General features: G+C 40.8%; 1 protein-coding gene across 6 annotated transcripts in view; it reads left to right on the top strand.

Annotated features, from left to right (window-relative positions):
* The window catches only part of KIF26B (kinesin family member 26B), a 290,029-nt gene that overhangs the window by 250,574 nt on the left and 11,836 nt on the right, over positions 1-27,619 (top strand). For all 6 annotated transcript variants that reach the window (XM_079969424.1, XM_079969423.1, XM_079969426.1 and 3 more), the window contains 2 exons: positions 15,856-16,018; positions 18,783-22,188. In XM_079969424.1, coding sequence (XP_079825550.1) covers positions 15,856-16,018; positions 18,783-22,188 — 3,569 coding nt within the window. The remainder of the gene's footprint in view (positions 1-15,855; positions 16,019-18,782; positions 22,189-27,619) is intronic.

The following is a 27,619-nucleotide window of genomic DNA, read 5'->3' as shown; positions in this document are numbered from 1 at the left end:
AGACCATTTTGCAGGGGAAGTAAACTTCTGAGAAGCTAGAGGACAGGCTTCAGTACGGCACTAGCACAAACCTCCCAGGACAGTACTGTTGAGTGAATGTTGGCTGTTGCTCTGACCCACACTCATTCTTTGCTTGCCCTTTGCTTGCAGGTGATCAATCAGTGGCAGAAGCAACCAATGCAATTGATTCTGTCTTCTGTGCAGAAAGGGGACCCAATCCTAGAGAGAGAGGACAGGTAGTAGTGGTACCTGCTGTCTCCCCCCCCCCCAAGAGGACCAAATAATATATTCTTAAGGCACACAATACAGTTCAACTGCTGCAGCTAAAGGGATCAGACTTTGAGAAACGTCCGGATAAGAGACAAACTAAGAACCATATGCAAGCTACCATGTTTTTCTTGGAGGAGGGATGGTGTATAAATGTGACAAATATACATTTTATTTCATGTAAAAATGAACATTCAAAAAAACAAGTATACCTCTCTGTACTAGTTAATGGTGGTTTTCACCAACTTGCTGAGCTATAAGCTTTCTTGGGCATCTACCAGGCCACAGTTTGAAACAGATGAACTTTTGATCTGAACAGCAAGGCATGTTTTAATACTTTCTAATCCACTCTTGATATAATCTTTTGCAATCTGTTGACTCTGCACTCCTGGAACATTAGATTCACAATAAGCTTCTTGAACTCTTATGGCTTGCTCAGGTAAAAATTTAAGAGAGTGGCAATCTTGCCAAATGCTTTTTGGGAATTCCTTCTCCTAGTTTTCTTTGGAACTTCAATGCCACACATCTTATGAAAGTATCATAGTAAGTGAAGAAAAATTACTTGCTTTTTAAGGAGAATGAAATTCTGAAAACATGTAAAATTGACACACAGTATTTCTATACTTAAATTGTTTCACAAAGATGAAGGTAAATGTAGTTGGAACTACTCAAAAGCAGGGTACTAAGAGCTTCATGGCAAATGTTATATATGTATTGTAAATTAGTTTTAGAATTGAGGGATGTATACAGATGGTAGAAGTAGATCTTTATTGACACCAGTTTCATTAAAGTGAATAGCAGAAACGGACCTGACTAAAAAGAAATAAGGATTCACAGTTCCAGGATTATTATTATTCTTATTTTTAAAAAACAAAAATATTCTGCCATAAAGAGTATGTGGTTACCTTGTGCCTTGTACGCTTCATAACCAGCCTGTGCCTCTCACTGGTTTGCTGAAAAAAATTAAGTTTGGATAGCCCCGCATATGCTGCTCCAAACTCTCTGGAGAACAGATGGAATACAAATGTGATAACTAAATAAACAAATACTTGAAGGATTTTGATATCTCTAGCCAAGTTCTAATGGTCAGTGGGTATGAAAACTGTCCATCAGAAGCTGCCTTAATTTGCTTGACATGTTGCCTGCCATTGGTACACGGAGAGAATTTTCTTGACACTAAGTCAAATTTTAAAAAAATAAAATTAAGACTAAAAATGGCATAGGAAATTTCCTGATTTGTGTGCTGTGCCACAGCACATGAAAGGCTCACTACATGCCGACAGTTGCCATGGAGAGTGATTTCAAGCAGTCTTCATGTGGCAGCCATTTTGTGTGTGGTGGCTCAGGGGATATACAAAGCCTGTTCCAGGTGAAAATAATAGAAGTTCATTAAGTTTCCAGGTATATACTTAACTTATATATTCCTGGTAAGTTTCCAGATTATCAAATGAAACTCTTCTGCTTTTCAGATTCCACCCTCCACCCCCAACAATGGGAATGTTTCAGATAGGAATCCCTACATTATTTCCTTCTATTCAGATGAAGTTATTTTTTATGTACAATCTGATTTTCTGAGAAAGTTGAATGACCTCAGTTTTTGTAATGATCTCTAGATACAGATACTTGAGGGTGTTGCTTGATCTGAATTCTTAAGCAAGCCAACCTGATTTTTACTTCCCAGACAAGAATCAGTAATTATTTTTGCACTTAGTAGTGAATTTTGCAGTGCAGTTCTTTGATCAGAACGGCAATATGACAATGTACCTTGCACATTAAAATGCATACAAAAATTCCTTGTAGGATAAATTGCATTTTTGTACGCACTTTCTTCTTTTAAAAAGTGCAAAAATACATTTGAAAATAATGTAAATGAATGTTCATGTTTGTATTTTTAATTACTCATTGATGCAGACACAAAACTGAATTACCTTATGAGTGAACATGTGCAAAACTGACACTGACCAGAAACAGACTGATCTGTCTATCCCTAGATTTCCCCTAAAGTTTTAAGTTGGTATACAAAGTGATGTTTTGTGGTTAATGGAGGCGAGAGACTGTTTGGACTTTACCTGTTTGGACTTGACCGTCTGTCTTCCATGTGACACACAGAGTGGTGCTGTCTTCCATGTGACATACAGAGCTATGGGTCACCACAGATCAAAAAGCTTTGGAATATGTCTTCCCTCCTCTTCCATTTTTCCGTAAAAGACTACACTTGCCAATTGTGATGTTGAGGATTGATTAATTGTATTTATGAGATAATTAGGGATAACAGAAAATTTTTAAGGGCTTCCTGTTAGTGACTTTGATATTCTTAATGCATATAATGTTTTGGGGCTATTGTAAAAGCATGCTTTTATTTGAAGGAATAAGTTGTATGAACAGAGGCACATGTATAGGCAAGAAAAATGTTTAATTCGTAGAACAGAAATAGTTCTGCTTTTCTTTACTGCTGTGCTGCGGTCTGATAGCACTAGGAGGCTGGCACACAAAGGTTTTCTCCGGCAGATGCCAACAATCCTACTGAGTGACCTCCCCAGCTTCCTGGAGAGTTGCTCTATTTATACTGGTTGCAATTCCAATCCGAGTGGTTTCTGAAATTGAACAGCAGTCAATTTATTTTCAGGTACCACTCCATTTGGAATTGCAATTAGGATAACAAGATCAGTTCTCTAGTGCAGGAAATTGAGAAGGTCACGCTACAAGATGGTTGGCGTCTTGATGGGGGGCCCCTGCTACTTCAGATCAAGGGAATCTCACCCAACTGATCTAATTATGAAAACTTCTCAAAAGTTCATGAATATGCATGACACAATCACCAATATTTGACGTTAATTTCACTTGAGGAAATAACAACCCTGATATTCCACGTCTGAGTTGTAATGATTCACAGCAGGGGAGTCCCAGGGAAAAAAATGTTGTATTCTCCTGAACAGAGACACTAGACAGTATTGTGAGACATGTTGTCCAGTATATGCTGTGTCATTAAGGTCATAAGATATTGGCAGCATTTTCACTGTCAGATATGAGGCCACCTGGAGAGTTTCCATGGGCTGCATTCACACAGTGCTTTTGTCCATTTCCCCTACGTTTCCCTAACTTAATCCCAGCACTATATTTGATCTTTTACATAGTGTAAAAGCCACTTCCAGAAAACTAATGGAATAAAACCCATTTTTAGTGCTCATTTCCATGTTATCTGATTCCAGAAAAAAATCTACTTGCAGTCTCCTTAACCCAGAAAATTTTGAGAGTAAAGTGATGAAATTTGGGTTGGCATACCAGCATACAGTTCTTTCTTGTTTTCGTGGAGGAATCATTGGGGGGGGGGAGAGAAGCATGCATGTGCAGAAATGGTTAGAGAGGAGTGATGGTGTCCAATGGCACCTGTTGTTGAGCAACACACCCACTGGTGTGAATGAAGTTTAGCATTAACCTTTCCATTTTCTCCTGCCATTTCTGTCTAATGAAAATTGGGCAGAGACTATGAATTGTTTTGGACAAAAAGAAGGAGAGTTGGCAGAGGAAGTGTGTGCATGTCACACATCCTTTGTGCACTTTCTGTGTAACATTTGAAGTTTCACTTTGGGGAGAAATATGATCAGTAGCTCTGTGTGTGGGAGCTAACATATCTCATCAAGGAGATGAATGGGTACCCTCTTTGGATAATGTACAGGAAGCATCAATATACAAATAAAAACACACAAGTCACTTGGACTTTCTTTGTGTTTCATAGTTAGCATGTGAAGTTGCTCTGTGCTTCATCTGTGAATACAGCTGGTACCAAATAAATGTTGTTCCAGTGGCTTACAACCAGCCAGTTATTGCCAATGAATTTTAACAAGCATTACCAAGTAATGTCAAGACTGATTGAGTTTGGAAGAGGTCAGTGTCCTGTCTTGCCTCCTAAAGAATGCTATAGTCATTCCAGCTCCTTTGGGTAATCAGATCACAATTAATAACAGGGAAGGACATTTATTTGTGATCACAAAATGTTATGTTTATACATGCATTCATCGATTCTGGAGACAATGCAAGGATCAGAGCCTTCCTTCAATATAAAGGCAAGAAATCTTAAAAAAATTAAGACCCTAGCCTTTGTGTGTGTGCCATGAGTTGTCGGCTGTATTTAATGATGAAAGGAACTGCTATTCACATATGTATATTTAAGAAGGGGTGAATATTTGACTTTCTGAGAATTCCTGATTTTGGTACTATGCAAATTTATTTAAATGTAATCAGTCAGAAAGGTACACCCACAAACGTATGCTCAGCAGTAATTCACTTGACCAGCTGAAGTAATAACTATCGTATAGCAGGAGTATCACCTGATGTCTAACACTTTATAGATACATTAGAAATTCCAAACATAGCAGCTGCTCTATGATAGCCTGACTACATGAAAGCTATCATGTGATTACCATAAGTCTGAGGAAATTTGCCTTCTAGTTGCATTAATATGACATGGCAACTGTGCTTCATTGCTCTTAGAAGCAATCTCTAACATTCTTGTTCCAAGCATGGTCAGGCATCAGGTGGAGAAAAGGAAACTTTCATTTTCCTTCTGGAGTTTTCTCTTTTATAATTGCCCAGTGCCTGTGCTACCCTGTTCGCACAGTAGCTGATGTTTGTGCCATGAATGAAAGATGCAAGGAAGGACAGCTGTTAAAATGTTTCCATCGTTGACTTGCTAGAGGTTTGTGGGTGCCTCTTACTCCTGTTTGTGGAGACGTGAGTGCTTCCCTTTATTTTGGCCACTCATGCGCTGGACAGAGTCCCTACTCCCCCACCCCCAAAAAACTGTTTGGTTCTTCTAACTCCTGCCATGGTGCTTCTGTATAGAGCTGTGACATGGGATTTATAGTGATGGGAGAATCTAAATTCCTGGGGAATCTCCACATAGGATCTACCAACTCAGCAAGTTCAGGAAGTTGCTCCTAAGGAGATACCAGCTTATGTAGGAGGCCATGTTCTGCCTTGCAGACTGTGCAGCTGCACTGACCCTGCACTGTGTCTGAAATGTGGCTTTTGCTTTCTAAATGCTTGTCCTAGCAATTCAGTTTGCAAGCCACTGAAAAAGTGGCAGGCCACAGTACAGGCCTGGTCCTTTCTGCCTCTTGTTACTCTGTCTCTAATTCCCTATCAGGAGACTACCTTTATTAATAGATTGTTGGTTGTGAGTATATTCTGATACTTATGAGTACAAAATGGCTCATGTATGCCATTTATTTGTGAATATTGCAGTGCCTGGTGTGCAAACACAATTACTCTAGTCATCTGTTGTCTGTAGTGTATAACATCAGCACTATTTTAAAGATCCATCCACAGTCAGCAGTATTTTAGCAGTCTGACTCTTTTCTCTGACATAAGCATATGGATCCTAATTAGTTTTCAGTTTAACTGAGATTTCTTCTGTTATGATAAAATTTATTACAAGCTGACCTCAATATAGAGATGTAGGCACATGCACAATATAATCTGTTTCTTTGCATTTTATCCTGATTTTTTGTTGTTTTCTGGTAGGTGCCTGTGAGATGGTTAAACAAGTAGAACATATAGGATCCACCTACTGGTGGACTGGATGATTAAGTGATAGAACATAAGTAGCTTTTAAAAAATTTATTTTAGCAGTGATGTTCACAGATAGAGAAACTCTGCTAATCCTTCCAATGATGTGCCAAAGGCACAAGTTAGTTTCAAAGGACAGACAAAATGATAGATGAAGAGATTCATTGGTATCTGCTCTGAGGACTCATGCTAATCAGAGCTGGGGGGGGGGTCATTTTTGTTAAACAATAAGTTTCACTGATAAAATCAGAGCTGAGTTGTAAAAATTATAAAGAAGAGTTGAGCCCATAGCATAATAAAAAGTAAAATTATGCAAATTATAAAGTACCTAGCTATAGGCTAATCTTACATAATGAAATGTTGGACAACCAAAGCCAGGAACCCCTTTTTTGGTGGGATAGGAATAAAATCATACTCAAAAACATAATTTAAAACAGAACTGAAGATCCATGAATCTGCCAGTAATATGTGTTCAAAACCTTTCAATGTAAAATGAACATATAAATGGTATAACCAAACAAAATAAAATACCTGTGACACGCTGGTAACATCTGAACTGTGCCCGTCAGTTTCCATTCTTTTTAACTTCGTACATACTGTTAGGTATTCCCAAATTCTCTGCACAATAAGATGTTCAGTGGTTCACTGGTTACCAGGGCTTGGTTTCTTTTGGAATTTAACTATTTATTTAATAGGGTGTGCAACTACTTTTTAGGCAAAATTTGCCCCAAAGTGATATATATAACCCAACAACAGAACCATTTAAAAAAGAATCATAATACAAATAGTCCATCTATCTCTGGAGAACAGCATCCAATAGCTCAGCCCCCAAATGCCATGATGAAGAAAGAAGTCTTTGAGGCTCTTTAAAATTAACAAGGGGAGGAGTGACTTTACTGGAGGCTTGCTGGTGCTCTGTAATATTTGTGTTTGTTTAGAAGCATAAAGGTTGAGCATAGGTGGAAGTACAGTATTAAACAATCCAATGGCTTTCGTAGGTTCAGTACTCCCACATCAGTTTCTCAATGAAGGTGCAGGAATAAATGCATGGCCCCTTCCCCAAAATGTCTCTCCTCTCCCAGAATACTTACACCATCATTTAAATGAAGGTCTACCAGTTATTCCCTATGGCTGGTGTAGTAACCTTTGGCCCCCAGGTGTTGGAGAATGATAACTTCCATGCTTACTAGGACTGATGGAAATTGTAGTTCATCGACATCTGGAGGGCCAAAAAATCTCCACTCCTGCCCTATGACAACCGATCACCTTAGTTTACCTTAGACTATGCCCAGCTAGACCTGTTCAGCCAGGTTTTTTTTTTAACCACCTTATAGTTTTTATTTTTACAGTCACAAGCACACAGGGTTGGAAGAGACCCAGAGAGATCACCAGTTAGTTCAACACCAAACCAGTAACAATGTATTTGCTAGGAAGCAAAAATTGTATTTCTTCTGATGCTTTTTTTGTCATTTGGGCCCATAAACGTGTTTCCGTTATTTAAGAACTGGGAGTAATATTTTCAATTGTAGAGAGAAACCATTAGTAATATTATTTTGTTTCTATTTTAAAAATCACCCTGCTCAACTCTGATGTCCACTGCTGTTTAGCCCCAAATTCTGCTCACACAGTTTTTCTCTTGAATTTAGCTGCTGGGGCTACACACGCACACCACTCTCTTCAAAAAGAAGAAATCAGTTGTTATGAAAATGAGGAAATGTGGAGGGGTATTAACTTTATCCCCCTTTTAACCCTGAATAGATTCAGAGACACAATTATTGCTTATTGAAAAGGGCTCCACCCACATAGCCCTTGCAGGTGGGTCAAGGAGAGAAATGGCCATTGTACGTAACACCCATTTGAATATTCTGTAACGTTTTCAGTTCAGGGTACATCCACAATACATCTCTGACTCCTAGCTTGATCAGGAGAAAATATTTTACTGTAAGACTCTGGCATTTATATGCAATGTTCAACACTTTTTTCTGAATTCTAAGAGAGTTATGTTTTGTGCCACAAGTGGTTAATGACCCAGCCCTTTGGATTCTTTCTAAAACTCTTTGATTCTACCACCACCACCCCAGCTTGGAGAAAAGAGAGTTATTATAGAGTGAGTTATTGCTTTTGAATAGGATCTTGTATATTGAAGTTAAAAGGAAAAGCACTGAGAACCTCTGTGCTTAACCTCTCTCCTCCTGCTATGAATTGCTTTCTGTATTTCTGGAGAGAAATTGCACATAATGTAAATGTGGCATTATAACACATGTATTTGACTGCCAGAAATAAAGTTCACAGATGAACAAACTCCACTAAGCTTGTCTCCTGTTTCAGTGGTTTGCCCAGGGCACAAGTCAATTTCAAAGGACAGACAAGAAGACCAAGGAGCTCATTGAAGTAAAGCTTGTAGGAGCTCAGCAAGAAAATGGGAGCTGAGTTGTGCATGTTACACAATTGAGTCTTTAGTTTAGTCAGTCAAAATGTCAGGATTCCAGTGAATTATTTTCACTTTCTGGCTGTTCTTCCCATTTCAGGAGACCTGTGTGGGAAGTATCACTGGTAACTCAGGAATTGCCACAATCTATTTGTAATCCATCTAAAAAGATCTGAGAAAAATTCATTATTATTTTCATGGACAATTGGTAAGCAAACATTTACCAAATCATGTTGTTAAATTTTCAACATGAGTCTTTTCCAGAAAATACATCTGTTCTCTATTTTTTTAAAAAAAGATATGGTGTAAAAATGAGTATATAATAAATAATAAGATTCCATTGATAATGTTAAACATAGGCCAATATTTACATAATGACAGGGAAAATTGCTTCCAAAGTTCTAGTCATCATAAGCATCAGTCATCCTGATGATTGTTCATCTGTTGTGTACTGGCTGTTTAGATATTTTGCAATAACACATTGCTTGTACAATTGTGTGTTGTTTTTTATATCAAATGAAGGTTGATGTAATGATATTTATGTATATGGTATAAGCATTGAGATTTTAATTACAATGCATATTTATCTCTCATCGTCTCTTTTCAGGAGGCTCCCATGTTACCAATATTTTCAGTGATGATTTTGCTATCTCACTGAAAGATATTTAGGCTAAAATATTCTGGATGCTTACATGCAAATATGCCTTACTGAATGTACAGGAATCTGTGCAGCAATGTGGCATACTGGGAACAATATAGATCTTGTGTAAATTATGGACTGTATTAGCTCTGTAATGGATTCATAATTATCTGATATTGGGGTTTGTTACATGCTGACTGAGAATAATTTAAAATTAATTTCTGTTGTAAGATTATGTGAAACTTAGTATAAGTATGACTGTTGTCTTACGTGGTAGGCAAGTGTTACTGCCCAAATTTACTGGAAAGAGTCTTCTAATAATGAAAATAATGGCAACAATAGCTGTTAAAAGGTCTAAGTACTAGAAAATAAGAGCAAACCAAAGGAAAAATGTATGAGTGAAGAACATTCGGGAATTGTTTTACCATAAGGTCAAACTGTATGTTACATTGAACGTGTGACTACATTTATTGTATCTGTTTGAGTTGCATATCTCAAATGAATATTCATGCGTATCCCAGCTTTGACCTGTACTAAAGTGACAGTACACCTTATGCTTTTTAGGATCAAAGCCACTAAACATGCCATTTCTATGAAATTTACGAAACCAGGTCTGTTTTTCATGTCTTAGTAACACCTTAGCTTACTCTGACATTCATGTTTAACCTTCCTTTTTATAGAACTGCTTGTGTACCAGAAATGACTATGTCATAATGAAAGACAAACCCCATACAGGCAATTTTAGCAAACAAGACTGTGACTATTTTTCAGTTCAATTGGTTGTCACAATTCCTTTCTTTCCCTCTTCCCTTTTTTTATTTCCTTTCTCTTTTAACCAGTAATCCTTCAAAAACTGGAATTACCTCTTATCTCTGTTTCGCCAGCATACAAAAACAATTAAACCCCATAACTAAGCATAGTTTTATACTGTTCCATAATGTAAATGTTTATTAAAGCAGGAATGTCTACAGTTCTGGGCCAAGACATTTTGCTTCCTGAGATGAAAATAGTACTGAAAGCATCTCATTCGGCCCAATGGTAGGTCTGGGCCTGACAGATGTATGGGATCATTGTTAGGGTACGTTGTTGAGGACCCCCAAAACCCAAGATTGACTTCCTGCTCTTACAACAACTATTCTTAATTCCTGTCTATAAAACGGGACAATAGCAGGGTTGCAACTGTAATTAATGAATCAAAAAGTTCTACCTCAATACAAAAAAATGGAGCTGTGTAGATCTCTTGATCATCTCTTGATCATCAAGCTGACACTGATCTTTAAAAGGATGTGTGTATATTTCAGGCTCAGCAGAAAATGGAGGTTCTACTAGTCCAGCATTTTCTTCTGGAAGCTCACTAGCAGGACATGCTGTGAAAGTGATGCTTATCTTCTGTTTTATTTATATCTTGCTTCTAATAATCCGAGGAATTTTGCCCATTTACACAGAGGTTCCATTATGCCATCATAGCTAATGACCATTAACAGACATAACTTCCATGTATTTTCCTAATTTTTTTTTATCAAAGGCATCTAAACTTGCAGACAACACCACAAACATCATCTTGTGTAGTAACATGATGTTTAACCTGTCCCTCCTATTGAAGAGTATTGACAATTGCACTACAAGGAGTAGGGCTGGGATCCAACCATGATGTTTCACAATTTAGAGAAGACTTAGCACACCACACCAATCAAATGCTGCTATGCTATGCCAAATTATACTTTTTCTTATTAGTTGACTAATACAGACAGAAGCAGGTGCAGGCATAATGTTTATATTTACTGACTACGTGAAATATATTTACATTTGCTCACTTTCTGCCAATAAATTACTGTATGACAGCAGGCTCAAGGGCGTACAATGCCTTATCATGTAATAATCACACACCTAGGTGGTTAATAGCATTTGCCATTGGCCTGCTGCCTAGCAAGAAACCATGATATGTGATTTGTATGAGTAGGGACACATGCCATGGCATGTTATATGGCTTAATAATAATAAAAAAGGTTCTGTTTTCAGCTTTAATTTTGCTGTCACCAATATTTGCATTCCTGTTTTTTTATTGGTTAGAGTCCTAAGAGAAATGGAAAGGAGGAATGAGAGGTGGGGAGGAAAGATAAAATATTTATGACTTAATATGTTTTAGACCTGGAATAAATACATAAAATTGTCTAAATAATCTCCTAGGGACAGGGGAATCTTGAGCCAATGTTTTTAACTTGGTTACCATTCTTTTGCATATTTCCTTTTCATTTGGAAATGAAATCGGTGCTGTTCATCTTCTTTTTTTAATAATCACCTTGACAATCACAAAGACAGAACACTCCTTTCTGATCATTCACATTCAGCTCAAGGTGTGGGAGGTACATCTGAATGCAAGGGAAGCATACTGAATCCTAGTTCTCAATGAGGTAGCAGCTTTGTGTTTGGGCTTCTGATTGCAGCACTTCAGGCTTGTCGATAAGGGTTTCCAGGGTGGGATGGCTCCCTGACTGTAAAAAGATTCCTGCACACAGAAAAACTAACATGCCAAGGAGAAGGCTAGACTATAATATTTCTAATAATAATTAGAGTGTGTTTATGGAGGCCCAGTACCCACCTGCAACCCAAAATGGTATAGCCCAGGCAGTTTTATTACTTCAATGTCAATTACATATTTTCATTTTTTAGAAGTATCCTTGAGTGGCATGGGAAGTCTCAAACCCATCAGCTGACTGGCAATTCTATTCCTCTATAGCTTACTGGGGCCTGTTCTCCATCAGTCCTGTTCCTTGCAAGGCTCCACTTCCAGCAAAATAAAATATATGTATCAGAACTAATTGTTCTGACCTGTCCATACCAGATTCCCACAGCAGCAAGGCAAGACAAAGGCAGAAGGTGAACTAAGGCCTTGCTTCCTCCGGTCCACCTTCCCCAAGGTCCACCCCACTTGGGCTAAAGAAGATCAAGGGCCAAATATCCCTAGTGTGCAAAGGAGCACTTGTTCACTTGGCCCATCTGGCATGGTCCCAGCACCATTTGTCAGGTTGTTAGCAATGGAAGCCCTTGATTCCTTTGAGGAGTCTGGCTCAGGGGCAGTATCCCTTGTATAACTCGAGCAGTCTCACAACTGCCAGAAAGTCAATATCTGTGATCAACAGTATTGAAGAGTCGTCCTTAGAAAGGGTAGTTTGCCTATAGTCAATAACTGGCTGAATAATCAACAACATTAGATGGTGGGCAGGGTCCAGGTGATTACAGGGCTTGAGATAGTTGAGCCTATACTGTGCCTAAATGGCAGCATTTACCAACTAAATCCAGGTTCTTCCATCTGCCATGCATATGCCCAAAATATTCAATCATCTAATGATAAGGAAGGATGCCTGGTGACAGCCATCAAAGTCAGCAGGCATAATATTCATAACTGCAATACGTCAAGGACCACCCCTCCCTATATGAGCCAACCTGGACCTAGCAATTATCATCTGATGCCCTTCTTTGTGTGCCCTGTCCATGAGATGTCTGGAGAATAGCAACATGAGAACTGGCCTTTTCTGCAGTGGCTCCCCATTTGTGGAATGCTCTCCCCAGGGAGGCTTGCCTGTCACCTTCATTGTACATCTTTAGGCAAAAATGTTTCTCTTCAGCCAGGTCTTTGGTTGATTAACATTCTGTGTCCTTTTAAATATTTTTTTTTGGGGGGGGGGCGTGCTATTGGTTTGTTTTGCTTTCGTTCTTATTTTTATTATGTATTATGTGTTTTTATTTTATATTTTTATGCTGTGAACCACCCTGAGATTTTTAACTGAAGGTGGTGTACAAATTAATTAATTAATAATAACTATATTCCTCATAACACAGAATTCTAACTGCATCTTTGGGAACAGGGCTACTGAACTGCTGTCACACAAGGGTAATTTAGGATAAGGGATTTGTGCCATCTTGAAAGGCCATCTTCGGAATGTTTTGATCCATATTTTTGTATGCTACTTTTATTAAAGTTTTTTTTTTTACTTTTTTTTACTTTTTTTACTTTTTTTTACTTTTTTTACTTTTTTTTTACTTTTTTACTTTTTTTTACTTTTATTAAAGTTGAAGTCAGCAGAAATATCTTTTGATATAAAATGTTTTGTGGGGTATTTTTACATAACAATTATCCTTTATCAAAGTACCTTTGATTACCCCACTAGAAATAACCTAGCTTCTGAAGAATATTGGCTTATTTTCCTTATTGAAATAAAGCACCCATCTTCCTTTATTCTGACAGGAGGATAGAATCAGCTTTCAAAAAAATACAGATGCCCTGTGCATTTGTATACCTATTTGTAGGGTACCGGTATATTTTGAAATATAATAGGTGTGATTAAAAAGAAAAAAGAATCCAGAGATTTAAACTGCTGCAAGATTAAAGGAACAGAGGTAGCAACTACTAGGTGGCTTGTGTCTGATGGCATTTTTTATGTCTGTGTGTGGGTTTTTAAAAAATCATTAGCATATCTTATTGAAAGAGATAATTGAACCATTGAATTGGGAGGTCCAGATCTTGAATATAAAATGCAAAATATTTGCAAATTGCATGATTAGTAACCTTTCCTTTGTAGTTTTCTTTTGGGAAGCTGTTAAGCTAGCTATAAGAAAGGAGGCAGCTAACTGTAGCCTACAGCAAAGGGAAGATTATCAAGATAATACTAGACTTTTTTGAGTCAAATATGAAACATTGCTGGTTTTTAAAATCATCTGTTGTTATTTATAAGCATAATCTCAATAGATGTAGCACAGGAATGTGCGTAATATCATCTCTCTTCCAACAGCAAGAATGCACTTCAGCATAATTCAGGGTTCAGGTGAACTACACACATCCATCATTTATAATTCTCGAGGAAGACCACACCAATTTGCTGATGATGGCTGCATGACTTAGTTATTCTCAAGAGACCTAGATGTAGTCTGTTGCCCTTTTGCACTGTCATTCCATGTTGTGCTTTGATGGACGCATGAGTAAATGAAAGGCTTGGTATCGATTTCCATACAGATGTTAATAATTTCTGTGTACGTCATCCATGGAATAGTGGTTACTCTTGCACAGAATTTGATATTGCAGTATTCCTTGATGAAGAGATGATGCACAAAGCTTGCACAACAGCCTTTTATCTCTTGGTCTGTGTGGATTCAAAGCTGAATCAGAGAAATGAATGCATTTTTCCTTGCTGTCATCTTAATGGACTTTTGTTTACATCACATGCCATCAAATACTGTAGAGGGATTGACTAGCTCTGCCCACAGGAAGCTGAGAACCGGCAGATTCTGTGCAAAACAGAAGGTTGCACTTGAACTTTCTGGGGAAAGTTTCAGACTTTCTGGTGGATGTTTTGTTTAGACATGATGAAATGGAGCTATTTGCTGCTGAATGGATCTACTTAGGATAGCAATATGTCTTGCAGCCAGTGTCTTTAGACTCTCTCTTAAGAAAAATAATCAGGAAACAATTTGCTTATCTTGTACTTTATCTGCAAACACACACACACACACTCACAATAGAGCTACTATATCTGCACATAGTAACTCTATTGTGTGTGTGTTAGTATCCCACTCCCTCACAGCAAGCAGTTTCAGCAAATTACCCCTTATGGCAGCAGGGGGAAGTACCAGTAGAGGCTGGTGCTAGTTGGTTCTGGTAGGGCAGGGAAGCCAATGTTAGGTGGCACCTGAACCAATCACACCAGGTGGGTGCAGGCCCCAGGAGACCCCAGAGGGCAGCCTTTGCTATTTCATCCCTAGGGGTGTGAGGATACCAGCAGAGCCTACTATTCACCAAGAGGCAGTTGTAGAGGCAGCATTGGGTGGACATTGCAGAGGAGAAAGCAGATCTGACTTCCAAGGAGTGTGCCGCTGCAGCAACCTTAGGCAGTGCATTCATTGGAGGCCGGATTTGCTGGCCCTGTGGATCCTGACACCTGGTTGCCTTACTTTGCCTCATGAGTGGGCTGGCCTTGGAGCCAACTAATTTTAGTTTAGTCCATATCCTCCTCCCTGCTGAGTTCTGCAGGGAACTAAGGATGGCGGGGTATAAATAATAAAAATATTATTATTATTATTATTATTATTATTATTATTATTATTATTGAGGAGGGAGCATAATTCCCATCCATTCCCACGGGGCTCTTAAAGGACAAGTGCCTGGTGAATTGTACCCTTGCTAACTGCATTAATAGAATGAATGGTTCCCACTATCATCACATAACACAGTGACTGTTTTACTCTTGAATTGTCTTGTGCATTGCTGACAAGAGGCAGGGTTTGTGTGTGTTTTTTTTAAAAAAATCATTCTAAATAAGTTTTTGTTGTTGAATTTTTGATGGCACGCCACCACCTGCAGTAATAATTGGGGTTGCATTAATGGATAATGTTAGCAGAGTTTCTTCAGTGCCAAAGCAATTGTCATGCAATACCATTTGCAGGTCTCATTACAATCGTTGGAAGTGATAGAGAGGCGGAGGTTGCAAGGTCTTCTAAAAATGAGTCCGTTCAGTGACTCACTGTGTGACAGGGAGAAAATGGGACAAACTCATTCCATCTTCAGTCATCAAAAAGCCTGACCAGAGGTGAAACTTGTGGTGTGTTTTAAGGCCTGATCCTTCTGTACCTTTAAATACAGCTAGGTTTTCTTTTAAAACTAGTTAGCCCAGAATAGGTTCCTGGTGATGAGGCAGCTTTCAGTGCTAAAATACTGCTGAAAATGTGCTAGGAAAACAAGACAGGCAGAAAACCCTTGAAAGATAAGAGCCTCTCCATTTCAGTGCAGGGATTTTCCAGCTTGTTCAGAGGCAGATGTAGTGCACTAGAATCCCGAAGAACAATGCTAATTAGTATTCCATTAAAAAGGAAGAAATCTTGCTGAGACCTGGAGTCACATCCCAACAGTCGAAGTGAAACATGGCTCACTAATGTAGCCTTAATTCTTTTTATTTTGCAGAGACAGCAAGCTGACCATGTTGCTCCGGGAGTCCCTTGGGAACATGAACTGCCGTACTACCATGATAGCTCACATTTCGGCAGCTGCAGGGAACTATGCTGAAACACTTTCCACCATCCAGATTGCATCCAGGGTTTTAAGAATGAAGAAAAAGAAAACAAAGGTAAGGACAAGGGGGGAACTCTTTTGTTGCCGTGCTCTGGAAAGAGCATGGCAAGCTAGGGATCCGAAAGAAATGGGAGAGGCCTTGAAAGTGCAGCTTCTAACAAAAATCAATATTCTTAATTTCTGATGGTATGGTAGTACATCCGAATGCATGAGGGAAATCATATGTTCATTGTTAGATGAATGATTGGTTATAATAGGCACAGAAATGGCAGAGTTCAAACTCTCATGTTGCTTTCTTAAAGTCTATGTAGCATGGAATCCTGGTTAAAAGTCAAGCTGGAATAATTTATTAACATCATTCACATTAGCAGCCTAAGGATTGTTAAATGTGAGCTGAGATCAATTAACAGATTCTGCAAAATATCACTGCATAACAATCTCTTCCCAGAAAGAAATCTCTGCAACAGAGCATGCTGTAGTGTGTGACACCAATGTTAATTTTGATAGCATTTCCCTCATTAACCTTACAATGAATGAGCACAATCTTTTAAAAACACACACACAAGAAGACTAGCTAATGTGGTCTGGATGGTACTAATTCAGCCAGTGCATTTGAAGCCAACATGATATTTTATCTTGAGAGTGAAAATTGAGAAGCTTGGTGTTCTGATCTGAATACTATATAGTTCTTTTAGAGAGGATTGCATATACCAATGCTCAGTTCTGATAAAAATCAGAAGTTAACATGCATTTACAGCAAGAAAAGGTTGATCCAACACACGTTATTTTATATCTCTTCTTCTCTAGCCGCTATCTAAATAAAACTGAACATTAATTAAAATTTGCAACAGCTAAGTAAAACTGTGAAAGTTAGTTGCCTAAGACTTTAGTATGGAGAGTATGTTTCTTCACAGTCACTGAGACTTTTTACTTCTTTTTGAAGTTAGGCATGTGGGATCAGGACTTGGTAGAAGTGCCTCTCTAAGGAGACTTGCCTTGTTCCTACTCTGGACAATTTCTGCCAGCAGATAACGGCTTTTTAATTTTGGAAACTTCCTTCTCTTAAGCAAGCAATCGGATTTTATTGCAGCTTAAGGCTGCAATCCAATACCTCAATAGGACTTCCTTCTGTGCCAACATGTATTATGCTGCTAGCTGCTTATATTTTATTGCTGGGAGTGGTTTAATTGTTATTTCATTTGATATTGGCTTCAGTAGTTTGTGGAAATCAGTTTGAAAGGAGGCTCATAAAATGTATAAAGAAATAAAATGAAAGTCCCACTGTGTTAAAGTGTGTATCAGGAAACACATATTAACTATAATAAAAAAAAATTGATAACTTGGACAGAGAAGTAGTGGAATGCTTTCTTAGAGATTTTTCAGAAGTTACTGAGTGCATCTATTTGGCATTTTTAAAATCTAGGAAATTTTAGTATTACTTGAGCTTTTGTTGCTGGAAACTGGACTAGAGGATCAATGTGTTCCCCTGCATCCTGAAATGCAGAGGTGAGCCCTCTTTTATATAGTTAATGGAAGAAAGACGTGGGAGGCATGGTCTCATTCCTCCTTTTTTGCTTTCATCTCCACCGCTGTAATCACAGAAGTAAGCCCCCTTGATTCTAGTGAAATACACTTCCAAGTGTGCTTATCCCAGCCACCTAATTAAGTGATGGGTGTTGCTTACTAAATGCTCATCCACTTTCAACTATATGTTTCAGCTCAACATCATTAGCCTTTGGTTTTAGCTGTAGACTTCAGTCATCCATCTAAAGTAACTCCACTGTGATCAGTGAATGAATTTCAGAGTAAATAATTGCAAGAATGCCATGGCAGGCTTTTTAATGAATTTGTTTTAACAACTGTCAAAAGGAACACTGGGATCAAAGTAGCATGCAGCCCAATCTTACACATATTTAGTTGGTAGAGCAAGTCACTGAGTTCAGCAGAAGAATTGCAGCATCAGGCATTTTTCCTCAAAATGATTGCACAACAACTTACTCCAGTAAGTGACATTGCTGTCTGACTGCATAGCTTATTTATAAACAGGCATGAAGACCATACTGTTGACAGTGCATGAGTTGGAGCTCTCCATGATAAGGAGTTGGTCCATGTTATCTTGGGCAGATCACTACTGTCCAACCTCAGTTTTTCATATGAAAAATGGGAATAATACTGATAAAGCTCACAACAAAGGAATGAAGGAGAACCTTATAAAAGTAACATGTTCGAAATAAATTTGTTTTCATTTCACTTTAGAACTTGATTTTACTCTCTGTGATTCTGCTAAAGTCCAGTGTGCATGAACAGAGGAGCTGTGAGTGAGGATGGAAGTCAGCTTGCACCTGTGGTCCAGAGTCACTGCAGCTTCCCAGTAAGGGCAAGGCCCTGGGGAGGTCAGTGCTGTGCAGATGCACCTGCAGAGCCAATCTGCCCCTCCTGTTGGTGCATCCACACCATGCCCAGCTCCCCATTGTCTCACCCTTCTCCCTCCCAGTAAGCAAGTCCCCTCCCCACCAACTGCTCCTGTATGAACAAATAGAGCAATATGACAGCTGCTTAAATCCAAGCATATGGAGCCGTTTGAAATGCTAAACCATATCTGTACAGCAACCTGCCACGTGGACTTGGTGGCTTTATCCCTGATGCCAGAAGCCACCAGCTTCATGAAGCACTCTACTGCATGTTGAAAGAGGCAATCTCCATGGGTAGTAGCCTCTGCATGCATGAAGGCTTATATGAGAGCATGGGGTGTGGATTTCAGCTCCATGGAAGGGGGTTCTTCGAAATGCTAACCTTTCCCCTATCTTCCTACCCAACAGTACACGTCAAGCTCTTCTGGAGGAGAAAGTTCTTGTGAAGAAGGGAGGATGCGGAGGCCAACCCAGCTGAGGCCCTTCCATTCTCGGAACGTTGTTGATCCAGACTTCCCCATTCTTCACTTGTCAAGTGACCCAGATTATTCTTCTAGCAGCGAACAGTCATGCGACACTGTCATTTATGTTGGCCCCAACGGCACAGCCCTTTCGGACAAGGAACTAACTGACAACGAAGGTCCCCCGGATTTTGTCCCCATAGTTCCTGCCCTTCAGAAGACCAAAACTGAAGGCAAGCTGGAGGACATGAGTGAGACAGCCCCCAGCACTTCTGAGAGAGACTGCTTGAAGTGCAATACATTTGCGGAACTCCAGGAGAGGTTGGACTGCATTGACGGCAGTGAGGAGACTGACACGTTTCCTTTTGAAGAACTGCCTGTTCAGTTCAGCTCTGACCAAGTGACTAAGTGCCCTGTGTCAGGTCAAGCAGCAGAGCTCACTAGTACATCAGAAGAAGGCCTGGCAGGCTGCCAAGAACCTGATAAAGACTTCAAGGAAAACCTGAATGCAACAGCCAACAAAATTCAGGGAAGCCATTCCCCTGTTCACACCGGGGTGCTTAATGAGGCACCCACCCCTCCATCACCTAGGAGTGTTACAGGCAGTCCAAGTAGCCACACAAACAGTTCCCAGCAATCCCACGGCACGGATCTGCAGAGCAGCCGAGAAAGCCTGAACACTTGCGGCTTTGTGGAAAGCAAGCCTCGGCCCATGGGTTCCCCGCGGCTTGGCATTGCAAGCCTTTCCAAGACATCCGAGTACAAGCCGCCCACTTCTCCTTCTCAGAGGTGCAAGGTTTACACCCAGAAAGGGGTGCTGCCCAACCCTGCACCACCACCGTCATCCTTAAGCAAGGACTCCGGGATGGTGTCCAGTGAGTCTCTGATGCAGCCAGAGATCCGCACTCCTCCCATTGGCATGAGCCCACAGCTCATGAAAAAGTCCGTGTCTTCCAGCAGTGCTGATTATGGGGAGCATATTGACAATGAAGAACAGCAGGAGCAGCAGCAGGAGCCACCTCTTTCTCCTGTGTCAAAGAAGGAGATTTTGAGCACCACCATGGTCACGGTGCAGCAGCCCTTAGAGCTGAACGGAGAAGATGAGCTGGTATTCACCTTGGTTGAAGAACTGACCATTAGTGGGGTTCTGGAGAATGGACGTCCAACAAGTATCATCAGCTTTAACAGTGATTGTTCTGTGCAAGCTCTGGCCTCTGGGTCTAGGCCGGTTAGCATTATCAGCAGCATCAGTGAAGATCTTGAATGCTATGCCAGTACAGCTCCTGTGTCTGAGGTCAGTATCACCCAGTTTATGCCTCTTCCAAAAATGGGACTGGATCACAAAGCTGAAGAGGCTGAAAGCAGACGTTCCTCTATCAGCTCGTGGTTGAGTGAAATGAGCACCGGAAGTGATGGCGAACAGTCATGCCACAGCTTCATAGCCCAAGCATGCTATGGGCATGGGGAAGCACTGGCAGATGCACCCATTCCTGAACTGGCAAGAGGTGTACAGAACAGCAGTGTGGTTTGTATAAATGACAAGCAAAAGCCAGTCACCGAGGAAATATTTGTACTGCCAGAGGTTACCGACGAAACTATTAATAAAATGTCACCTATCAAAGGTTGTAAAATATCAGCCCTGGGAAAGACCATGGTCACAATATCAAACACCACAAGCCTAAGCAGTTGTGAAGGTTTCATTCCAATGAAGACCAACATTACTGTGTATCCATGTATTGCTGTTAATCCCTTTAAGGCACAAGAGCCGCCTGAGACCATATCTGCAGTGTCGTCACCAGCAAAAGTTCCCCAGCCTCAAGAGATGAAGGAATCCAGTGTAAGGAAAGAGATAAAATTTGATGATCCTTGGCTAAAGAGGGAAGACAGTGTGAAAAAAGAAAGCTGTGGCCCCAAGGCTGAAGCCATCACTCAACAAAATAAGAAGCAGAAGTCAGCAGACCGGTTTAGCAGCAGTAGCGGAGAGACTTCCAGCTCCCCAGGAACAGAAAACCTGAAGAGGGTTGTAGATGGATGTGAAATGGGACTTCCCAGTTCCACAGCCCACAGCCCAGCACACACTACGGAGAGCTTTAAAAATGGCAGCCTCACAAGAGGTGTTCAGAAGGCCAGCAAGCTGGAGGAATTGGATGCTGTTTCCTATCATTACATTGAGGAGAACAGTACCATTAGCTGTTCTGTTGGGTCCCAGACTTCCAGAGCTAGCTTGGAAAGAAGGATTGCGTCCCCCAAACACTGCGTTCTCACACGTCCAAAAGGAACTCCGCCGTTGCCTCCCGTGAGGAAATCTAGCCTGGATCAGAAAAATAGGGCCAGCCCTCAGCACAGCACTTGCAGTAGCAGCACCAGCAGCCCTTTGAACCAACCTGCACCTTTCCTGGCTAGTTTTCCTGATGAGCTGAATGGGAAACAAAAGGGTTCCAGTATGGAGAGCGGTAACAATAGCAGCAGTAAATTGTTTAGTGCCAAACTTGAACAGCTGGCCAGCAGAACCAATTCCTTGGGAAGGTCCAGTGGGAGCCATTATGAGTGCCTGTCTTTGGAAAGGGCAGAGAGTCTGTCCTCTGTCAGCTCCAAGATGGGTCCTGGGAAAGACACCACAATGCCCAGAGCTGGGAGAAGTTTCAACCGCAGTGCAATGTCCTCACCCACAAACTCAAGCCTTTCTCAGTCTGCAGGGGCCTCGCCAAAGGCCAGTCAATCAAAGATCTCTGCAGTGAGCAAGCTCCTCTTGGCAAGTCCTAAGGCTCGAAGCCTAGCTGCCTCAACCACCAAAACACTTAGCTTTTCTACCAAGTCCCTCCCTCAGTCTGTGGGGCAGAGTTCAGGCTTGCCTCCGAATGGAAAGAATATGTCCTGGTCTACTCAGTCTCTCAGCAGGAACAGGGGCTCTGGGCTCTCCTCAAAACTGCCCCTCAGAGCCGTCAATGGGAGGATCTCAGAACTTCTGCAAGGAAGCACAGGCACCAGAGGGCTGCAGTTGCGTAGGAACTCGGACACAGATGATCGCAGCGCCGTCCACGGAGAAGAGAAGCCAACTGTTCATCTGCTGCCTTCACCTTACAGCAAGATCACTCCACCTCGGAAGCCTCACCGCTGTAGCAGTGGCCACGGAAGTGACAACAGCAGTGTCCTGAGTGGGGAGCTGCCACCTGCCATGGGGAAAACAGCCTTGTTCTACCACAGTGGAGGAAGCAGCGGGTATGAAAGCATGATGAGAGACAGTGAAGCAACGGGAAGTGCTTCCTCAGCACAAGACTCTATGAGCGAGAACAGCAGCTCCCTCAGTGGGAGGTGCCGAAGTCTCAAAAATCCAAAGAAGCGTTCAAATACAGGTATGTCCTTAGACTTCTACATTAAGAAATAGCACTGAGACCTGCTGAGTAGGTTTCAGAGTTACTTACCTTATTGGGGGGAATGCTAAAAACTTTTCCATTGGAAATTAAGGCATTTTAAGGTTATTAACTCAGGAGGAATTGGGCAGAAGAGGATGAACGGTCCTTGGAGACCAAGACATGTGCCCAAATTGTGAACTAGAATAGTATGTGACACTGTAGATCATCTTTACTGCTTGCATGGCATGTAAGTTCAGCTGGGAGAAATTAACAGAGAATTTCTGTGCTTTTTGTTAGGTGAGTAAATATGTGACTATGCCAGTTCTTCTGTTAAACCAACCTTCTCCAACCTGGTGCTGCCCTCTAGATGCCTTGGTCTCCAGCTTCCATCAGCCCCAGTCAGCATAGCCAATGGTCAGGGATGATGTGAACTGTAAACCAAAACAACTGGTGGGCACCAACTTGACTTGGCTGACTTCAGACTTCTTCTTCTTCTCTGGAAGGGCATTTTTCAGGGTCCATTCTTCATTTGTCTAGACTTTGCTTCAACTGTACAGATGGAAATTACTGTTCTGTGCCCAAAGCAAAGACTCAAAGCATTTTGAACTAGAGCACGAGAATATTATTCTTTCAAGACTACCATCAAGAATAATTCTCAAAAGACATAACTATTTCCAATTTCCATCACTAGCCTATCTTAGGGTTTTGTTTTATTTTTGTCATTTCTGCCTTATATACAACAACCCAGCCCAGTGTCCCTTTTAGAATGGCGTTCTTCCTGTTTGTTCTTACCAATGAATGTGTTTTAATGAGAAAAGCAGGTTCTGTAGAGGACATTTTCTTACCTACTGTCTTATTTGTTTTATTTATCACATGTTTATCCTCTTCCTCAGGGGATAAACAACTTAGGACAGTATGTGGGAGATGAGCCATTTTATCTTCATAACAACCTCATGTTCACCCATAACTTCCATGGCAGGATTTCAACCTATGGCTCTAGTCCCAAGTCATAGAAACCCCTCTGTAGTATAATGGAAAATATCCAACTCTCTCTCCATTATACCATACTGACTCTTCCAATAGTATTGACTACAGAGATCTGGGGTGGGGGTTATGTGACATTCTAGATGTTGCTGGGAGCCCAGCCATGGGAAGATATGCTACATGTTCCTGTTCAATAGACAGCCTGAAACTCAACTTTGCTCTTTCCCTTCCCTCCAATCCCAATTGGCTACACACTCTTCTCAGCTATTTGTGGGTTTTGCGAGTGATCCAGCCCCACCTTTCAGCATTCCCTGTGGATGGATTGACAAGAAATGAAGCAGATATTCCACTAGAAGGGCTGCATAGGTGGAAAGGCCATCCACTCCTTTTCCTCTGAACCACTGATCCAACAAGGCAAAAGAGAGACCACATTCCAGCAGTGGACTATTGGTCAATTTCTTGTAGACCACCTAGATTCTTATAATGAATGCTGGACTAGATGGGCCTCAGGCTGATCCAGCAATTACTCTTTAGTTTGTAATTACAGGTTCAGGATACGTATTTCTAATGCTCAAGCGCATTATGAATCAAACATCATTTGCCATAGACATTCTTCTGCCACATTGAGTGTAAAATAATATCCCTCAAATGTACCATCTGAGACCCATTCATTAATCAGTGAAGCAAAAGTGGATCACACAAGACAGAAGCCACCCCACCCTTCACCTCTTGCTCCCAGTGTGCTGACAATCCTAGAATACAAAGCTAGCACCCATACTAATGACCAAAGTATAGCAGGCTGAGTAGCAAGGAGAATTTTAACCTACATCAGATAGAGCTGATTTTTGCCTGACCTTGTGGAATGGCTTCATAAGTGAGGGGAATATATACTTTCCATTTCTAGCTCACTTCATGGGAGGCCCTACTTTCCTATAGTTGCAAATGAACTCTATTGGCCATGGCTGGTCTAAAAAGTATGTGGCCTATCCAAAAAGGATTTGTTTACTATCGCCAAGATGGTAGAGTCATGTTTCTTCTGAGCATGTTCTCAAATCCTTCCTCAAGAAAGGGAAGGGACTTGCTCTATTACAAGGCTGGCACACTCTGGTTATATATTTGATCCTGGGCACACTTTAGTTACATTTCTCCTGCTATGATACAGGATCCGCCTCTTTTTCAGAAGAGGCTGAATAAGCATCTGTCAGGGATGGTTTAGATCTAGAAAATCCTGGCATAATGCAGGTGTTGGGACAGCTTGACCCTTGAGCTCCCTTCCAGCACTCAGACACACTCGATGGAAATGACTTGCCCTGTTACCCTGATAGATCTTGAATCCATTGACCTTCAGCACAAAGTGTGCAGCTCATCTTTACTAAACCGTGCAAAGCAGGGGATGTGTAATGGAAGAGGGAGGGGTTAAATATTAATTTTGAGCTTCGATGCATCTATTTTTATCAGACCACCATTTTTAATGAATTGTACCCATTTCTAATTAAGCCTGGAAGTAACAGGTCATATTTAAACACCTTGTCATTCCTTAAAAAAAAGAAAAAAGTCAATGCAAATATCTTTTTTTCCTCATTAAACAATTGTCAATAAATAAAGCCTTCCACTTTTTATAGCATGTTTTCTCATTGAATTCCCACCCCCCAGCAATAAAGTCATAATTCTGTATTGGAAGGAAGCACCATCTTTTACATGTCAATAGATTTATGAGGACATAAACATAAGATTATGACTGCAGCAGTGGACCAGGCTCAAACTGGAGTGGAATGGGGAAATCTGCTGGCATTAATTTATGGTCAAGAATAGTCTTGCTTCAGTTTTCCCCCCTCTTAAAGGCAGATCTCCTTCCCTTAATCCTTGTCCATGTATAAAAGATTGCCATTGCGATTTAAATATACATATCTATCTCAAAGAACCCAAGGCATTTCCTATTATTTTAAACTATGGTGTCAAGAGCAATGGACCCTTCCTGATTTGCTGTCATGGATACACACTGCTATAATGGATATGGTGCTGTAGATATGCTCATTTCAGGTCAGGTAACCTTGTCTGGTTTATTTATGATTATTATTAACGGAAATGCTAGCTGTCAGGCGTGATCAACATGAATCAACAGAAAACCCCTTTTAGAGAGGCCACAAAGACTTTTAAGAAAATCGCCAGCAGTCTTGTGAGGTTTCACGATTGCTTTTGAAGTTCTCACACACTGAAGAGACAGATTCCTCTCTTCTCCCTGCCTCCTGGAGATTGAGATCTTGTTTTCTTTTGGTTTTCCTTAAGTGCATTACCGTACTTCTATATACTTAAGTAACGGTTTTAGAACCTGAGCATCAAAGGGTATGCAACAGGTTTTGAAAGACAAGAGCAATTTACCTTTCAGTTTTAGTCCTGCTTAAATTTCAGGTTCTAAATTTCATAAGCACAGGAAACTGCTTGCAGCTACCTGATCGTTACATAGCCTAAACAAACACATAGTGTTTAATCATACATACAGGCAAATACAAACACATCCTCCTGTTAGTCACCAACTTCCACCTACCATAACTATGTGTTGACTTTTCTTAGTGCTTTATTAACATTGGGTCTAAAACTTCCATTATTTGCTGCTGAACCCTGGTATTATCCACTCACTGTGCTGGAAGAATGAAAGGACAATTCATGGCAGGTCCAGGATTCAGATGCAGTAAATAACATTTAACCCTTGTTCATCCTTTTTCATTTTGTATGGGCTTCAGACTTGTTTGGCATCTACTCCCCCCTTCTGTGCAATATTACTGCTTCATTGCAGAAGACAGAAAGTACTGGACACAGCCCAGGCAGTTGAAGACATTCATGTCCCATTGATTTCAGTTGGAGTTGTTGTTGTTGTTAATTGAGTTTATATACTACCCTGTACCTAGAGGGGGATGCAGGCGGCGCTGTGGGTTAAACCACAGAGCCTAGGACTTGCCGATCAGAAGGTTGGAGGTTTGAATCCCCGCAACGGGGTGAACTCCCGTTGCTCGGTCCCTGCTCCTGCCAACCTAGCAGTTTGAAAGCACGTCAAAGTGCAAGTAGGTAAATAGATACCACTCTGGCAAGAAGGTAAACAGCATTTCCGTGCGCTGCTCTGGTTCGCCAGAAGCGGCTTAGTCATGCTGGCCACATGACCCGGAAGCTGTACACCGGCTCCCTTCGCCAATAAAGCGAGATGAGCACCGCAACCCCAGAGTCGGTCACAGCTGGACTTAATGGTCAGGGGTCCCGTATTTACCTTTATACCTAGAGGTCTCAGGGCAGTTCACAGAATAAAATCAAAATATAAAACCACAAAATACATAATCAAAATAAAAACAACAACCCAATTGCCCTCCCCCAAAATAGGTTGTACATGCTTCTCTCACTCACCCTTTGTCCTTGAAATAAGTACAGAACCCAAAAGGTCTTTACTTTGGCTAGATCATGCCTTGCCATTTTAAAATTAGGGATGCTATGCTGAAGGATAATCCAGTGCTATCACTCTTCTGGAAACTAGGTCTGTGCCAGAATCATGCTTTTTCCGATAATGAGGTCAAGCTGTGGTCTAGATACCATGGCTTATTTTTATTTTATTTGAGGCATATGCCACTTTCTACCATATTTTTTTAAAAAAGGTGACTTCTAATAATAACCACATTCATACAAATGTAATTCATAACCAATTGAAAATTGATAACAACACATTGAGAGTGATCATCCGCAGTCAGATTATTCCACCAGGGTGGGGCTAAGGGGCACTTAGGCGTCTGGGGGTCTGATTCTCTCACTTCAGAACTGTTTCTGCTGCTGCCAAGGTGAAGGCAGCCCTCTCTCACACACCATCACTTTTTTAAAAAATGACATGATAGCTAAGTATGTTAAGATCATATGCTGTTAGGTCATTGGCAGTTAGGTAATTGTCTTAAATATCGTGTTCATTTTTAAATCGTAGTCAACCCAAACGGGCATGAGAATGAGCTGCAGTGGACCCTCCAGATACGAATAAAATTCATTCCAGGGATCCGTACTTAACCTGAAAAGTCCGTAACTGGAGGCACCGCTTCTGCGCATGCATGCGTGACAAAACCCGGAAGTTACGTATCCAGAGCGGTACATAATTCAAGGGTCCACTGTATTACAATGCTCTTTCAGAGGTGAATTTGACTCTTTTGCAATGCAATTCTGTTCATCGCTCTTCAAAAGTTCAGTGTGACTAAGACCTGGGGAGTGTACATAGGATTGTAGCCTTAGTCTGAATATCCATTTTTCCCCAGGTGCAATGCTATGAGCTCATGAGTCTTTGGGAGCTAAAGAATATAAGAAGGCCACAGAAGGCAAACCTGTGATTAGATTTACATTATACAACAGGCTCTCAGACATACACTTAAGCTCTCAAACAATCTTCACAGATGCATTGGCTTTTTCATACATGCTATTTATCGGC

This window comes from Podarcis cretensis, assembly GCF_951804945.1.
Source record: "Podarcis cretensis genome assembly, chromosome: 3".
Classification (NCBI taxonomy): Eukaryota; Metazoa; Chordata; class Lepidosauria; order Squamata; family Lacertidae; genus Podarcis; species Podarcis cretensis.
The sequence above is the reverse complement of the archived record's forward strand: the minus strand, read 5'-3'. Positions and strand labels throughout refer to the sequence as shown.